Genomic DNA, 17,985 nt, shown 5'->3' with positions numbered 1-17,985 from the left:
CGCCACACACCAGAACAAAATGTTAGGTCTCAGGAAGTAGATGACACTTGACCGGAAGTGAGGATTATGTTCTTGAAAATTAAAGCACACCTAAATATTTAAACGACAGACACTTATTAGTCCTGATAGGTTGAAATATGATGTTAAAAACCATCATGTCAACACGTCAAAACCCGGAGTTTGTTCTTTCATTAAAAATATAAACGGGACAAAGACATGCTTTTATTTTACTACGAGACCGGAAATCGTCAGTGTTGCACTCTCCGGTGTGACGGTGTTGATGAACTTCATATTTCTGTCATGTCGAACTTTACCAAAGATTATTTACCGGGTTATAATCTCGGTTGAGGTGTCGTTAGCTGGCCGGTACCGGTGCTGTGACTTTAGCGTGTAGCTAAAGTTAGCCCCGGTGTGAGAAGTTAAAGGCCCACACTCAGAGTGGGAGAGACGAGCTCCTGAGAGGAGATGTGTGTCAGGTTCAGGGGCCGGTGGGGGCAGCCGACAGCTTGGAGCTAAACACGGTATCACTTCACAGAGCAGCCGGTGGTCAGATGGCTCTACTGCACTGTTAGCTCGCCTGGCTCTGTATGTCTGTCAGCATGGGGGACAACAACGGCGTGAACGGGGACCTGAACGCCAACTCGAGGTGCCAGAGCACCGGCGACCCGCAGCTGGACAAGGCGGTGCACCAGTGGTTGACCTGGGACAAGGTGAGAGTCTGTCCGCCCGTCAGAGCGTGATGTTCAAGCCGCTGGGAGCTCGGGTCCGGCTGTGCGGGGGGACCGTCACACCAGACCTCCCCTAAAAATCAGCATTTTAAGAAAGACGTTGCATATTCGCAAAGAGTGGATAAACTACTCATGATCATACTGCACTTCATAGATGATTATGATGGTCTGGTAAAATCGGCACACTAATAGTTTAGTTAAGTTGTACTTAATTTTATTTAACAGTAACTTTGCTAGCTGAGTTCCGCTGCGTTGGGGGCGTGTAGGAATCGCTGGCGCAGCAGCTATAAAATCTAAATTTATTTAAAACAGGCGCTTTAAAGTTGAAACTTGATATGCCGAATTTTTCACTAGACCCACCCAGTTAAGACGATCCATCAAAACATGCTTAATGTTGTAAATTCTGTTGTCATTATGAAATAAAATGTTAAATTGCCAGATTTTGAATGGAAGCTCTGGGTATGGGCAGAGCGGCGCGTGATGGCCGCAGTGCGGACCTGCAGGCCGGCGGTCTGGGTCGTGATGGAGATTAGTTTTGTGGGTTATCACACGATTAAACGGCAGCATGACTCAGCTGTTTTACAGGTAGGGAGACAGGCCTGAGCAGTCAGCAGCAGCTCTGCTCTAATGATGAGTTATATTGATGTCAACCAGCCTCCATTCACATTACAGATAATTTAGTTTTGTCTGAACGCCAGTTTGAACCAGCAGGGTGATCTTCACCTCCCACACTGAGTCACACTGAGTCCATGTGCTTCACATGTTCAAACTCACATATGAAGATAAATATGGAAACATATTACAAACAGAAACCGCAGCTTTTAAACCAGCTTTACACCAGTCTAACGGACTGATAATGAAAGTAAATGTTATTTTTTTAATACTGTAATGCCACCTTGGGAAAAATAAACAAATAAACAAAGTGAAGAAACAATTTCCTTACCAAACCTTTACAAGATGAAACTTTCAAGTGTCCTGAACTCAACAAAAAAAACAGCCTTAACAGTTACACTTGGAGAAAACCTGCAAGTCAACAGAGCACAAATATCGTCCAATGAAATGAAACTTCTGAATGTAAAGTTACAGCCAGTGAAAAGTATAAAGAATTAGCTATGGTCAAAAATGTATCAAATTATGAAGGAACAAAAATATTTTGAACTTTATAAATATAACAATTTGGGTAGTACCTGTAAATGATTGATGGTAAAGTTTCCTCCACCTTACAGCGCCCAGATCTCTGCTCCCCTCTCAGCTTTGGCATTTTTATATGCCTTCCACCATGACACAGATAGAATAAAGGCGGATTGAGGGCTGGCTCTATGGCTGGCTCTTTGATTGGCTTCAGGGCTGGCTGGAGGGCTGTTGCTCAAACTACAGATTGTACCAGAGGATGTTGATAAACTGAGACGGCCCACTTCAGATTTATTTCCTGTATCTGCGTCATGTGGGTTTAGTACTTTGCATGATTGTATGCCTTCCATCATGGTCACAAAGAGTATAGAAGCGGTTTGAGAAAGAGACCTGCCCCATTCTAGGGCTGGCTCAGGGGCTGGCTCTTTGATTGGCCGGAGGGGCTGGCTGTTGCTCTAACTACACATTGTTCTTGTATCCACCATGATACAAAGTGTATAGAAGTGGATTGAGAGAGAGACCCGCCCCTCTCTATGGCTGGCTGTAGGGCTGGCTCTGTGGCTGGCTGTAGGGCTGGCTCTATGGCTGGCTGTAGGGCTGCTGCTCAAACTACAGATCTAACCAGAGGATGCTGATAAACTGAGACGGCCACTTTAGATTTACTTTCTGTGTCTGTGTCACGTGTGTTTCACCTGACTTCAGCTCAGTGTCCAAACGCCAAACACTCATCAGTACTAATCAGAGTGTGGAGCAGAGCTGGGGGAGGTTTGTTAAAGGTTCTATTAATGTTAATAAAATGTTCTCAGTAAAGTGCTGGACGTGAGGAGGAGACTCTGCTGCATGAATGTGTGTGTATCATTTTACTGCTCCTTCATATACTGTGGGATAGTTAAATACACACACACACACACACACACACACACACACACACACACACACACTCTGCTGTGTAGTTTTTAAAGGTCATGAATGTTTCTGACCTCCACTGTAAATGTCATCAGCCGGGAAAAGACCCACTGAGAGACAGACAGACAGACATAGACAGAGACAGACAGAGACAGACAGAGACAGACAGACGGACAGACAGAGAAACACACAGACAGAGAGAGAGACAGACAGACGGACAGACAGAGAGACACACAGACAGACAGAGAGACACACAGACAGAGGGACAGACAGACAGACAGAGAGAGAGAGAGACAGACAGACAGACAGACAGACAGACAACATGTTGGCGCAGAGCTGACACCCATCATGTCCTCAGGCTCCACCTCTCTCCTCCGCCATGATTTATATTCGTCCTCCCAAAGACACACATGATCACACACACTTGATCACACACACACCTCCCAGGGACAAACTGATAAACTTCTGTCGCTCATTAAACATTCCTGCCGCCAACTAGCTGCGTGTGGCGATCATATGATACTAGAGATGTTTCAGCCGCCACTCAGCGCAGCTCTGGATTTTAAATTAGTAACACCAGGAGCAGATTTCATGTAACATCAGACGTGTTTTAGGATTTTCACAAACAAGTTTTAAACCACAACCAGATCTATTTATATTTAGTGTGTTAAAGGGAAAATGCATCAAGACACCAGACCGCTGGCGTTGGCACATATTTGATGGCGGTCGTAGCGAGGCCAGATAACGTCACAGCTTTGTGTCGACAGTGTGCATACACAAAGATATGTTTGTGTTACGATGCCTGTTTCAGCACAAGAGAGTAAGAGTCTGACTTCCTGTTTGTCTTTCTGTCTGACTTCCTGTTTGTTTTCCTGCCTGACTTCCTGCCTGACTTCCTGTCTGACTTCCTGCCTGACTTCCTGTTTGTCTTCCTGTCTGTCTTCCTGTCTGACTTCCTGTCTGTCAGCTCTCCAAGTTTTTATCAGACTAACTGGACATAGTGACTTTGTCGGGGACTGTTTTCAGCGGCGGTTTAATGTGTGTGTGTTCGTGGTGACCTGAGTTCTTCCTCTGTGGTGCAGAACCGGCGGACTCGGGCTCAGGTGGAGTCTCTGGTGGCGGCGGGTCGTCTGGAGGACCTGAGGAAGAGGCTGTGCAGCAGGATGAGCTTCGGCACGGCCGGACTGAGAGCGCCGATGGGAGCTGGATTCAACCGGATCAACGACCTCACTGTCATCCAGTCCACACAGGTCGGAGCAGCTGCTTCAAACTGGTCCAGCTGGACACGTTACTCAGGGTCCTGTGGTTAATATGAGTGGTGATGATGAAGCTGTGTGTCTGTGTGTGTCTGCAGGGTCTGTACTCGTACCTGTGCAGATACTTTGCAGACTTCAGCAGCAGAGGAGTGGTTGTTGGCTTCGACACCAGAGGACAGGAGGACAGCGGCTGCAGCAGCCACAGGTGAACACTAAACACAACAGGACTCATTTACCCACAACATGACCATCTGTACATCAGGTACTCGCCGAGTCTAACGTTGAAGTCATTAAGAAAAGTTTGCACTCACGCCTCCACAGTGAACAGATAATCCAAAAAGGGAGAACATTTTTCTGTCTGCGTGTCTCTGTAAATTCAGAGGTTTCCGTGGGTCCATGAACGCAGCGCAGGTGGATGTTCGCGTGGATAACAGCCACAGGCGGAGACATTTTAGTTTCAGGTCATCCGTCCGTCCTGTTCTCATGAACGCACTAGCTATGTCTCAATTCATCGGTGCTACCAAGGCCGTCCCATTTCAAAGGTTCCTTTGAAATTAACAGTTGTTAACTAGCTAACGGTTAACTGTTGTTAACATAACGTTAGCTAAAAGCCCCTTCTGAAGAAGCGCAATTTAGACCCCAACATTCTTAATAATTATCGACCTGTATCCAACTTACCATTTTTAAGCAAAATTTTAGAAAAACTGGTTTTTAACCAAGTAAATGATTTTTTAAATACAAATAACACTTTAGAGAAGTATCAGTCTGGTTTTAGGATGAACCACAGTACCGAGACAGCCCTTTTAAAGATTTTAAACGACATCAGGTGCAATTTAGATAACCATAAACTCACAGTCTTGGTACTACTGGATCTAACCGCCGCCTTCGATACAGTAGACCATCACATTTTATTAAATAGACTGAGGCACCTGGTCGGCCTCTCTGGTACTGTTTTTAACTGGTTCGTCTCTTACCTTACTGATCGACACTTCTTTGTAAGTATGGATACATGTTCCTCAGGAACCCATGAGATAAAGTTTGGGGTCCCCCAGGGGTCAATTTTAGGTCCAACTCTTTTTAATCTCTACATGCTTCCTCTGGGGAACGTCATCAAGGCACAGCATCAGCTTTCATAGTTATGCTGATGATACGCAACTGCACATCGCCGTGTCTCCTGATGACACAGGGCCAATTGATGCCCTTTTTAACTGCATTTTAGATATAAAGTCATGGATGGCAGCAAACTTCCTGCAGCTCAACCAGGACAAAACAGAGGTTTTAGTCATTGGTCCTGAAGGCCAGAGAGAGAAACTTTTACCAAAACTACAGGATTTCAAACCAACACAATCTGTAAAAAATCTGGGTGTGATTTTTGACTCTGAGCTCTGTTTTATTCCACATATTAAAAACATAACAAAGGCAGGTTTCTACCACCTTAAGAATATAGCCAGAGTCCGCCCGTTTCTTTCTCAGGCCAGCACGGAGGTGCTGATGCATGCTTTTATCTCCTGTAGGTTAGATTATTGTAATGCCCTGCTCACTGGTCTTCCCAAAAAGAGTATCTCAAATCTACAGTTATTACAGAATTCAGCTGCACGAGTGCTGACGAGGACCAGAGGGCGGGAGCACATTACACCAGTTTTAAGATCACTGCATTGGCTCCCCATGCGCTTCAGGATCGATTTTAAGGTTCTTTTATTAGTTTTTAAATGTCTTAACGGTCTTGGGCCATCTTATTTATCTGACCTGCTTTTACCATATCAACCCTCGCGGACCCTGAGGTCCTCCGGCACCGGCCTTTTAACCATACCACAAGTTAGGACTAAAACACACGGGGAGGCGGCATTTAATTATTATGGCCCCCGATTGTGGAACAGCCTGCCGGAGAACCTCAGAGCTGCAGAGACTGTTGATGTTTTTAAAAAGAGGCTCAAGACTCATCTTTTTAATCAGGCTTTTAACTGATCTCTTTATTTATCTATTTTAAATTCCTCTTATAACCGATTTATCCATCTATTATCTATTTTTTATTTATTTTTTATATTCTTACCCTTCCTCTTTTTACGTTCTTATCTCATTTAACCTTTATCTTTTGTTATTTTAGTTAGCCTATAGGTTTTAGTTTTGATGCATTTTATGTCTCTGTTTTAGATCATTCTTACCTAGCTACTAACTCAATTTTATGAGCTAAATAGCTTTTTGTTGGGTGGGAGGGTTGGGTTTTCTCTTTTCTTTTTGGTTTCTGTTTGGATCTTTGTTGCTTTTAACCTCCGTGAGGCACTTTGTGTTACTGTTGTATGAAAAGTGCCATATAAATAAAGTTGATTTGATTTGATTAAAAGCACACAGCTTAGAATTTAATACGTTTACCTGAAAATATATCAGATGGCGCTGAATCATCTCCTCAAGTATTAAATAAAATATAAATCTGTGGATCCATGATTTAGGGCTAACTACCCTACGAGCTTACTCCTTGTTTCGTCAAGCACAGCTTGTTGCTAGGTAACAAGAACGCCAACGGGTCGGGGTCAGCTGGTGATGCAACCAGGAAATTCTCCGCAGACCAGACCGTCCCGTTTCGAGGACTGTTCGGTCGGGCTGGTACGAGGGAATTTCTTCCAATTTGACACAAATGTCCAATCAGACTTAACAATGAACTGATAAGATTTTAGAGGTCAGTGGTCAAAGGTCAAGGTCACTGTGACCTTGCATCCATGTTCCCACAGACATGGGGCTGGGATGCAGGATGTTGCGACATGCTCTTTCAAAATAGAGTCGGGGATGAACTTGTTTTGGTGGGACATTTGCACATGGGGTGGTGAAGGCTGGCATTAAAATGGCTCTGAAAAAGAAACAAAATCGTCGTCACTGTGATTCAAGTTTTACAGATAAAACCAGTTTAAGTTCGTACACCAGACTGGACTGGCCTAAAACCAACCGCAGTATTCAGCTCAGATGTGTTATTATCATTTATGTTTGTGTGTTTCAGGTTGGCAAAGTTGACTGCCACTGTGATGCTCAGCAGAGACGTTCCCGTTCATCTTTTCTCCACATTCGTCCCAACGCCGTACGTGGTGAGGAAACAGTCACGCATCACTTCCTGTCAGCTGTCTGTGTGTGGTGGTTGGGTTATTAAAGGTATGTTTGTTTCCAGCCGTACGCTGTGAAGAAGCTCGATGCCGCAGCCGGAGTGATGATCACCGCCTCGCACAATCCTAAAGAAGACAACGGGTACAAGGTCAGAAGTGACGTTAGACGCTGGACAGGAAACATGTGACTGCTGCTCCAGGTGGTCCAACAGAGATCTGAGGTCTGTCTGTGTCGCCCTCTGCAGGTGTACTGGTGTAACGGCGCTCAGATCTCCTCGCCTCACGACAAACAGATCCTGCAGAATATCGAGGAGCAGCTGGAGCCCTGGAGCGCCTCCTGCTGGGACGAGGAGCTGGTGGAGAGCAGCTCCCTGAGAACAGACCCCCTGACTCAGATCAACAGCTGCTACATGGAGGAGCTCTCCTCCCTCTGCTTCCACAGGTAGGACGAGGACAAAGCCGGATCTCTGTAGCTAGTCCTCAGACCTCTGTCGCTAGTCCGCAGACCTCTGTCGCTAGTCCCCAGACCTCTGTCGCTAGTCCGCAGACCTCTGTCGCTAGTCCCCAGACCTCTGTAGCTAGTCCCCAGACCTCTGTAACTAGTCCTCAAACCTCTGTAACTAGTCTTCAGACCTCTGTAACTAGTCCTCAAACCTCTGTAACTAGTCTTCAGACCTCTGTAACTAGTCTTCAGACCTCTGTAGGTAGTCCGCAGACCTCTGTCGCTAGTCCCCAGACCTCTGTAACTAGTCCCCAGACCTCTGTAGCTAGTCCTCAGACCTCTATAACTAGTCCTCAGACCTCTGTAGCTAGTCCTCAGACCTCTATAACTAGTCATCAGACCTCTGTAGCTAGTCCCCAGACCTCTGTAGCTAGTCCTCAAACCTCTTTAACTAGTCTTCAGACCTCTGTAACTAGTCCTCAGACCTCTATAACTAGTCCTCGGACCTCTGTAGCTAGTCCTCAGACCTCTATAACTAGTCCCCAGACCTCTGTAGCTAGTCCTCAAACCTCTCTAACTAGTCCTCAGACCTCTATAACTAGTCCTCGGACCTCTGTAGCTAGTCCTCAAACCTCTGTAGCTAGTCCCCAGACCTCTGTAGCTAGTCCTCAAACCTCTCTAACTAGTCCTCAGACCTCTGTAACTAGTCCTCAGACCTCTGTAGCTAGTCCTCAGACCTCTGTAGCTAGTCCTCAGACCTCTGTAACTAGTCCTCAGACCTCTGTAACTAGTCCTCAGACCTCTGTAACTAGTCCTCAGACCTCTGTAGCTAGTCCCCAGACCTCTGTAACTCGTCCCCAGACCTCTGTAGCTAGTCCTCAGACCCCTGTAACTAGTCTTCAGACCTCTGTAACTAGTCCTCAGACCTCTGTAACTAGTCCTCAGACCTCTGTAGCTAGTCCCCAGACCTCTGTAACTCGTCCCCAGACCTCTGTAGCTAGTCCTCAGACCCCTGTAACTATTCTTTAGACCTCTGTAACTAGTCCTCAGACCTCTGTAACTAGTCCTCAGACCTCTGTAGCTAGTCCCCAGACCTCTGTAACTCGTCCCCAGACCTCTGTAGCTAGTCCTCAGACCCCTGTAACTAGTCTTTAGACCTCTGTAACTAGTCCTCAGACCTCTGTACCCAGTCTTCAGACCTCTGTACCCAGTCCTCAGACCTCTGTAACTAGTCCTCAGACCTCTGTAACTAGTCCCCAGACCTCTGTAGCTAGTCCCCAGACCTCTGTAGCTAGTCATCAAACCTTTGTAACTAGTCCCCAGACCTCTGTAATTAGTCCTCAGACCTCTGTTACTAGTCCTCAGACCTCTGTAACTAGTCTTCAGACCTCTGTAGCTAGTCCCCAGACCTCTGTAGCTAGTCCTCAGACCTTTCTAACTAGTCCTCAGACCTCTGTAACTAGTCTTCAGACCTCTGTAGCTAGTCCCCAGACCTCTGTAGCTAGTCCTCAGACCTCTCTAACTAGTCCTCAGACCTCTCTAACTAGTCCTCAGACCTCTGTAGCCAGTCCTCAGACCTCTGTACCCAGTCTTCAGACCTCTGTACCCAGTCCTCAGACCTCTGTAACTAGTCCTCAGACCTCTGTAACTAGTCCCCAGACCTCTGTAGCTAGTCCCCAGACCTCTGTAACTAGTCCCCAGACCTCTGTAACTAGTCTTCAGACCTCTGTAACTAGTCCCCAGACCTCTGTAACTAGTCTTCAGACCTCTGTACCCAGTCCTCAGACCTCTGGAACTAGTCCTCAGACCTCTGGAACTAGTCCTCAGACCTCTGTAGCTAGTCCCCAGACCTCTGTAGCTAGTCCTCAGACCTCTCTAACTAGTCCTCAGACCTCTGTAGCTAGTCTTCAGACCTCTGTAACTAGTCTTCAGACCTCTGTAGCTAGTCCTCAGACCTCTGTAACTAGTCCTCAGACCTCTGTAGCTAGTCCCCAGACCTCTGTAACTAGTCCTCAGACCTCTGTAACTAGTCCTCAGACCTCTGTAGCCAGTCTTCAGACCTCTGTAGCTAGTCCTCAGACCTCTGTAGCCAGTCTTCAGACCTCTGTAACTAGTCCTCAGACCTCTGTAGCTAGTCCTCAGACCTCTCTAACTAGTCCCCAGACCTCTGTAGGTAGTCTTCAGACCTCTATAACTAGTCTTCAGACCTCTGTACCCAGTCCTCAGACCTCTGTAACTAGTCCTCAGACCTCTGTAACTAGTCTTCAGACCTCTGTAGCTAGTCCCCAGACCTCTGTAGCTAGTCCTCAAACCTCTATAACTAGTCTTCAGACCTCTGTAACTAGTCCTCAGACCTCTGTAACTAGTCTTCAGACCTCTGTAACTAGTCCTCAGACCTCTGTAGCTAGTCTTCAGACCTCTCTAACTAGTCCTCAGACCTCTGTAACTAGTCCTCAGACCTCTGTAACTAGTCCTCAGACCTCTGTAACTAGTCCTCAGACCTCTGTAGCTTCTCTGCCTCTTTAGGTAAGACCGGTAGTCTCGGGTGTCTCATGTGTCTCTCGTGTCTCTCAGGGATCTGAACAGAAGCTGCCCATTGAAGTTTGTCCACTCGTCATTCCACGGTGTCGGACATGTCTTCGTCCAGCAGGCCTTCCATGCTTTTGGTCTCCCTCCGCCGATCCCCGTCCCTGAGCAGAAAGACCCCGACCCCAACTTCTCGTCTGTCCGCTGCCCCAACCCCGAGGAGGGAGAGTCTGTCCTGGTAGGACGCAGATCCCAGATCTTACATTCCGTGTTTTTTTTACACCTGTTTTAACAACCAGTTACTATTTATCTGCAGGAGCTTTCCCTTCGTCTGGCAGAGCGGGAAAATGCTTGCATCGTCCTGGCGACGGATCCTGATGCTGACCGATTGGCTGTTGCAGAGAAGTCTGACAGGTAATTGTGATGTTTGCTTAGAGGCACTTCAGTGCCAAATCTGTCAGTGTTGATGCTCTAAGTTGAGCACAGGTGTAGTTTACCTGAGTCTGCCTGTCTCTCAGGTGTGGTTGGAAAGTGTTCACAGGTAACGAGCTGGCAGCTCTGCTGGGTTGGTGGATGTTCTTTAACTGGAAGGAGGCTCATCCGGATCCTGCAGACACCCAGAAGGTTTACATGATGGCCACCACAGTGTCCTCCAAGATCCTGCAGGCCTTCGCTCGCATCGAGGGGTTCCACTTCGAGGTCAGATTACGACTTGTGCGTGTGATGTCATATCTGTTAAAGTGATGATGATGATGATGATGATGATGATGAAGGTCTCCTGTTTGTCTGTGGTCAACAGGAAACTCTTCCTGGGTTTAAGTGGATCGGGAACAGAATACACGAACTCACCAAAACAGGAAACAGCGTCATATTCGCCTTCGAGGAGTCGATTGGTAACTAAGTTTAATTTTTACTGGAGGCCAAATATTTCTGGGTTGTCCATCTGTCTGCCTGTACGTCCCATTCTCATGAATGGGATATCTCAGGAACGCCATGAGGGAATTTCTGCAAATTTGGCACAAACGTCCACATGGACTCAACAAAGTCTGTGACTAAAAGTTCACAGTTTTTAAAGGGGTTTTATGTCTCTGCACCGGCGACAGCTGTGGTTGGAGGCATTTTGTTTTCGGGTTGTCCCATTCTTGTGGGTGAGATATCTCCAGAACACCACGACAGAATTTCGGAAAGGTCTGTGCAAATGTCCACCCGGACTCATCAATGAAGCAATTAGAATTAGGTGGTCAAAGGTCACTGTGACCTTGCGTCCATCTCTCTCTCACCAACACAATATCTCAAAAAGGCCTTGAAAGAATTTCCTTAAATTTGGCAAAAACGTCCACTCGTGCTCAGCGATGAATGTCTGCGACTAAAAACTGTTACTGTCGTGACATGTGAGAGGGTTTTATAGTTTAGTATAAATCTTCGTATGGTGATCAGACTGTTACGTTAAACAATGAGAATAACGTACAAAAGAAATTAGAAATGGTTAAAATAATAATAATGATAATAATAAAGGTTAATAGCATTTAAATATTCACAGATGATCCCAGTGAGACATTTGTGTTTGTGAATAAAGTCCTGGTGTTGAACTCGTTGTCGGACTCTGACAGAAACTGTTGTTGTCTGGTGTCGGCAGGTTTCCTGTGCGGCAGTATGGTTCCTGAGAAAGACGGCGTGAGCTCGGCGGCGGTCGTGGCTGAAATGGCTGCTTACCTCCACAACAAGAACCTGAGTCTGAACCAACAGCTGCACAACATCTACCAGACGTACGTAAGCTGCTGCGTTTCCTGCAGGACGAACCGATGACACGGTCAGAGCTCTCAAAAATAAAAGTCCTCACAGTGATAAAAAACACCAAAACAGAAGAATGAAAGGAGGCGTCTGGAGTTATTCATTTAGGAACACGTGTTTTAAAGTCAGTCAAAGTTCTCATGTCATTACAGTGTTGTTACTTTTGACATTCATGAAACATTAAATGAAATAACAGCGACATTTTCTCCTTATTTTTCTGCACATATTAAATAATTCAATCACACTTCTGTGTTACACTAATCTTCTGTGGATAACAGCAGATTCATTTTATTTAGCTGTCGACTTAACGCAGCTTTAATCTGCTGTCTGACGGCTCTGTAGCACCCACTAGTGGCGGGCGGCTGCATGACAGTTACGCAACCTTGAACACGAGTAAAACACTAATAGGTTTAACTGACTAATATTTCTGGTGCCGACTAGCGAGGGGCGGACGTCTTATCGCGCACATCTCTAAACCAAAGCAAGGACTCTGTCTTAACTGCAGCATGACCCAGTTTATGGTGATGAATAAAAATACTAACCCACCTGAGCAGAGAGTTCTGCGACCACGAGAACCAACAGATACACTTCTGATTTTACACTTTAGATTTGACTGAACTCATTTTTGTTGCTCCTTCCTACAGTCGTGTCTGGGGATCAAACTGACTTTGTAGTTGTTCTTTCTATGATTGTATTCCTCCAGAAGTTTAATCTCTTCCTCCGACTGACTATCAGCCAACTTTGTGAAATGATAACAGGCGTCACAAGCAAGCAAACAGTCTCCATGGAAACTTACTGCTGTAAATTCTCTTTCAACGTAGTAAATGAGTTTGTCTTTAACCAAGGAAATCTTCTAAGAGATTCTGTGCAACTGTGTAAGTCCCTAAGCTAAGGAGAAATTAAGCCTTAAGTGTCATATTTAAGCAAAAAACTTAAGGTGTTATGTGCAACCAGCCCCTGGTCCGAATGTAAACTGAGTATGAGCTGTTGTTGTTTGTTTGATCAACATATCTACAGTTCAGATCAGCTGATAATCTGGACAATAAATCAATATAATCACTGATCAGACTCGAAGAGAAAAACTGGACGTTTGGTCATTTTTACAGATCGTTCTTGTTCAGTTCAGTGATTCTGATTCAAACGTTGATAAAGATTTGGTTTTAAACACATAAAGACAGACAGCGTTCTCACGGTCATGAAAAACCTGGAAAAGTCATGGAATAAGTAAAAATCATTGAAAGTTCTGCAAAACTCTGGAATTCTGTTGTGTAGACTGAATTAATTGTTACAGTAGTCTTCAGGGATAAACGTCCACGTATTGTAACGTAACTGTGAAGTTATTTCAGTCAGCCGTCGACATAATGTCGCTCTGATATTTGTCGACTGCTCGATACATCGTTTCAGCATCGACACTGTGACGCACATTAGTCGCACTGCAACATGTGTGACGTCACTGAATAATACCAGACAGGTCTTCACCTTAAAGAAAGGTGACTGTAGGTGATAGGCGTCCTGGAAAAGATTTGAGATTTTATGATGATATGAAAAAAGTGTCCAAACTCACATATGAGAACAAAATGTGCACATAGAAATATTATTAAATCAGTTTTATTTCTGTGGTTATATGTGACATTAACATATATGTAAACCAACAAAAACTCAGTTCTTCCATGATCTTTAAAGTAAATTTTTTAAATTCAGTCTGTTCACCATCATGTTCAGACGAGTCAGAGCTTTGCACCAGCAGAGGGCAGCAAACACCAAGTCACCAGCCAGACGTCCTCTGAGTCTGTCAGAGGAGCTTGAAGCTTTACAAAAACACAGATGAGAGCAATATGAATATTATCAATAATATTTGTTTTTATAACTGAGTCTCTGACAGGAGATTAAATTCTGTACTGACGTGTGACTCTGCTGACTGAGGGGGTCAAAGTGTGATGTCAGACGGAGGGTTGTCCTGTTACGTGTCGTGAGTTTGAGTCCTGACGGAGTCAGAATAAAGATGCTGATGTCTCTGAAGCGTTGAGATCAGAGTGTGTGGATCACTCTCAAAGGATATCCAACATATTTTAACTTCAGAAGCTTTAGTTAGAATATTAACAGTTATGATCTGTACAGTTCTATCTTCCTCCTTTCTCCTCTAAATGTCCTCCCCGACAGACCGCTGTCCAGCAGCAGAGAACAGTTTCAGGCCTCTGAGTTTGTTTGTTATTATCATCATCATTATTATCTGTGGTCTCATGTTTTGACTCAAACATCCATGAGCTGGAATGAAACATGAAACTTGAACTGGAATTGATGTGCAAATACTCCACAAGAAACACGACTCAATCAGCCACATGTTGGCGCTGTAATTAACATTGAAAAAATATGATTTTCAAAAGGCCACGCCCCTCACACTGTAAAGGCCGAAACACACTGGCAGCAGCGACACACATGTCGGCGCTCCTGGACATGTCACACTTCACCCCACTGTCCTGTTTCCAGCCTCGCCGCTCCCAGAATTTCGCCCACTCAACCTCTGCTGGTACAGACTAGTTCCTGTAGCAGCTCCTCTTCTCTGCTCCTGGAGCAGCTCCTCTTGCAGCTCCTCTTCTCTGCTCCTGGAGCAGCTCCTCTTCTCTGCTCCTGGAGCAGCTCCTCTCCACATGATGTGAAGCTGACGCAGAGGAGGAGGAGGAAGTACAGATCGGTCAGTAACAGTAACTTTGTGTGGTCGTCTGTTGATGAGCTGCAGCGTGACGTGTCCAGTGTGTGTTAGGGGTGGCACTCAATACGCATCATATGACACATCGTGGTGGTTGACTGGAAATTTGGAACGCGTGCAGCTCGGTGTGCTACAGAAGCCTCTGAGACCGTAAAGCTCCGCCATGATGGATTGTTATGATAATTTGCATAATGAGAAGAACAGTAAAACAAATAGACTTTAATTAATCTTAACTCAGAAGGTGGGACACCATCCAACAATAACTGAGCAAGATCAGTCAAAAAACATGGCGGCTGAGGGCGGGGCTTAGCAGGAAGTTGGCAACAACGTTAAGTGTTGTTTGACGAGTCCTGATTGAACTCAGTTTGGTTCAGTTGTAATGAAGGTGGAGAAAATGGCGGCACTTTGAGTGTGCTGTTGTTGAAATGCTGCAGACGGTTGGACGGGTGTGTGATCGTCTCCGTCCTTCGTCAGACAACATTAACCCGCTGAAGTGTCTCTGATCAGAACTGATTTGATTTTCAGAAACTGAGCCGCGTCCCTCTCAGAGAGGACGTTAACCCTTGGGTTGCCACCTTCAGACCGTCACGTCCTCACAAACAGTTTTCATTCGCACATGAGTTTATTCTGCTTTTATTTTGACAGTTGCTTCTGTTGTGACTTCCTGTCTCCAGGTACGGTCATCACGTGTCTAAGACGTCGTACGTGATCTGTAACGACCCGCCCACCATCCAGAAGATCTTCAGCCGCATCAGAAACTTTGACGGCGAAGCGTCGTACCCAAAGACGTGCGGCGGCGTCCCAATCGTCCACATCAGAGACGTCACCACGGGATACGACAGCAGCCGGCCCGACCTCAGATCAGTAAGAAACCATCACCTGATCGATCAGTCGATCACCTTCCTGCTGACGGTTTGATTCCCGTCGACAGGAGGTGACTTGTGTCAGGAAGTAAAAGTACTCGAACGCAGCAGTAAAAAGTATGTGTGATGTATGTAACTGTGTTTCCTGTGGAGGTTCTTCCTGTGACGAGGAGCAGTCACATGATCACCTTCACACTCCAGAACGGCGTCGTGGCGACGCTGAGAACCAGCGGCACCGAACCCAAAATCAAATACTACACGGAGTACTGCGCCGCCCCGGGGAACAGGTCAGCTGACTGTCGTACTCAGTAACACTGCACATCTTAAAGTACAACTGTGAACCTGACCAACCAGAGTCCTGCTTCTGTGTATATTATCCATTAGCTACAGCATTAGCATTACGAAATATCATTTATATTATTATTATTATTGTTCAGCCTCTGTGACTATGGAATATTAATAATGAATAAATTTAAATATGAAATGTGAAGTCATTTATCAGAACCAATCAGCTCTCAGATCATTCTTAACGACATGATGATAAAATGATTACCTGAGCGTCCTGATGACATCATGGCGGCGTGGGCGTGGTCTCTGTGTTGCAGCGAGGCGTCCAGTCTGGAGGAGGAGCTCAGGAAGACCACTGCCGCCCTGCTGGACGAGTTCCTGGAGCCCGAGAGGAACAACCTGATTCGCCGCTGCGTCTAGCCCCGCCTCCCCCTCCCATCAGCTGTTTTCCTGTTGGTGATGATGTCACATCCTGTCGTGTCTGTAGACGAATCAGAGCGGCTGCTGCTTCTCTCTGTGGTGTCGACAAAGTTCAGTTTAGACAAAAATACGAACTGATTCATTAAAAAATACGTTTCAGGTCTGAACTGTGGTACTCTGTGTCCTCCATACGGCAGAGAGCATGATGGGTAACGGAGTCCAACTGTTGATTCTGATTGGTCATCAGGTCAGAGGACACATTACAGTATTTTCATAGAAACAAAGTCACAGATGAAGTGTGTTGAACCAAATATTTGTTTTCACAGACCTGAACTGTAAACACTTGAAATAAATACGGAGGTTCATTCATGACAGAATCACAGAGCAGAAAACAAATTCAAAACTATCAGGTTTCTGTACGGTGGCCTGTTGCTGTCAATATTTAAAAGGTTTTATTGTTTTTTCATGATGAGATCAATTCCTCATTATTACCAAGAATCAAATATTTGCTTTCAAAGATCTGAACCTTAAAAACTTGAAATGAATATGGAAGTTTATGACAAAACAACAAATTCAAAGTACGTCATTAACAGGTTTCTTTACGACGGCCTGTTGCTGTCACCATCACATACATATAGTTCTATATTTCATTATAACAAAATAATTTACCTCATCATAATTAGAAACCAAATATTTGTTTTCAAAGATCTGAACTACAAAGACTTGAAATACATATGGAAGTTCATTCAGGACAAAACCACAGAGAGCAGAAAACAAATCACTGTGAGGGAAATATAGTTTTAATTGTTTTGTTTTAAAAAGAAAATTTCCTCATTATTACTAAAAAACCAAATGTTTAATGTCGTTCACTTTATTTTGTTTCATCAGGAAACTCTCGTTGTTACAAAGAATGTGAAATAAAATAAATTATGTTGTATTTATATTTACATTCACTGTTTAAATGTTTCTTCTTGTAATCAAATATTCAGATTTTGTGTAATGAGAATATTTTGGGATGTGACCAGATAAAGTTTTTTGGTTCTTGTTTCGCAGTTTGAATTTTGTTTCTCTGATTTTTTTTTCAATGTAAAAATGAATCTTTAAATATCGAAGAACAAGAAGAGAAAATAATGTGAATTAAAACTTTGTTCTTTGTTAAAGGTTTACGTTGAACTGAAAGTTCAGGAAATGAAGTCAGCGGTGGGTTTTAGGACAATCAAAATCAAGCTCTCTGATTGGACAGGTCTCGCAGCAGTGAACTCTGGGAGTTGTAGTTGACTTTTCTCCTGACATTAATCCGTGACCTTTGACTTTGTTTAAACTATTAAATTAATTAATTAGTCGACAATTTTGATAATCAGTTGTTCATTTTACGTCGTCAGTTCTTTGGTTCCAACGTCTCAGATGTGAAAACCTGCGTTTGTATGGAGGACAGAAGCTGCCAAAATCAAAAATAAATAATTGATTCAATAAATCAATGAATATGCCATAAAATGTACCAAAAATAAAATAATAAATTAAAAGAATGCATCAAGAAATTTATCAAGGAAATAACGCAGAAATATCTTTTATTTAAAATTACCTAAAATTAAAATAAAGTATTTAATAAATAAGTGAATATGACATTAAATTTACGAAAAATAAAATAATAAAATGCATCAAGAAATTTATCGAGAAAATAAGACAGATTATTTTAAGTTTATCCAAAATGTATGGAGATAAATTTGTCTCAAATATTGTCAACTTGTGTGAGTTTCTGCTATTATAAAACAAATCTAAAACAAAAAAGAAAATCGCAAATAAAAATTAAAATCTGAGTACCTTAAATTAATCATCAA

The 17,985-nt window shown here is 44.2% G+C and overlaps 2 protein-coding genes across 2 annotated transcripts in view; one reads left to right on the top strand and one right to left on the bottom strand.

Moving 5' to 3' along the window:
• The window catches only part of abcg1 (ATP-binding cassette, sub-family G (WHITE), member 1), a 281,654-nt gene that overhangs the window by 54,717 nt on the left and 208,952 nt on the right, over positions 1 to 17,985 (bottom strand). The gene's annotated exons all lie outside the window — the stretch shown is intronic.
• pgm2l1 (phosphoglucomutase 2-like 1) lies at positions 246 to 17,206 on the top strand. The gene is made up of 14 exons (XM_050065586.1): positions 246 to 710; positions 3,848 to 4,015; positions 4,120 to 4,226; positions 7,011 to 7,095; positions 7,176 to 7,259; positions 7,356 to 7,552; positions 10,127 to 10,316; positions 10,395 to 10,492; positions 10,597 to 10,777; positions 10,878 to 10,971; positions 11,715 to 11,844; positions 15,251 to 15,440; positions 15,593 to 15,726; positions 16,045 to 17,206. Exons 1-14 carry the CDS (start codon positions 588 to 590, stop codon positions 16,145 to 16,147), a joined length of 1,884 nt encoding a protein of 627 aa, XP_049921543.1. The 5' UTR covers positions 246 to 587; the 3' UTR covers positions 16,148 to 17,206.

The sequence above is a fragment of the Epinephelus moara genome, chromosome 2 (assembly GCF_006386435.1).
Source record: "Epinephelus moara isolate mb chromosome 2, YSFRI_EMoa_1.0, whole genome shotgun sequence".
NCBI classification, from domain to species: Eukaryota; Metazoa; Chordata; class Actinopteri; order Perciformes; family Serranidae; genus Epinephelus; species Epinephelus moara.
The sequence above is the reverse complement of the archived record's forward strand: the minus strand, read 5'-3'. Positions and strand labels throughout refer to the sequence as shown.

What these genes read in the sequence shown, in the direction of transcription:
- pgm2l1 (XM_050065586.1), top strand. Translation starts at nt 588, where the DNA reads ATGTCTGTCAGCATGGGGGACAACAACGGCGTGAACGGGGACCTGAAC. An exon ending in AAGAAGACAACGGGTACAAG is followed by an intron (nt 7,260 to 7,355) that starts GTCAGAAGTGAC and finishes CGCCCTCTGCAG; the next exon opens with GTGTACTGGTGTAACGGCGC. An exon ending in AGGAGGGAGAGTCTGTCCTG is followed by an intron (nt 10,317 to 10,394) that starts GTAGGACGCAGA and finishes ATTTATCTGCAG; the next exon opens with GAGCTTTCCCTTCGTCTGGC.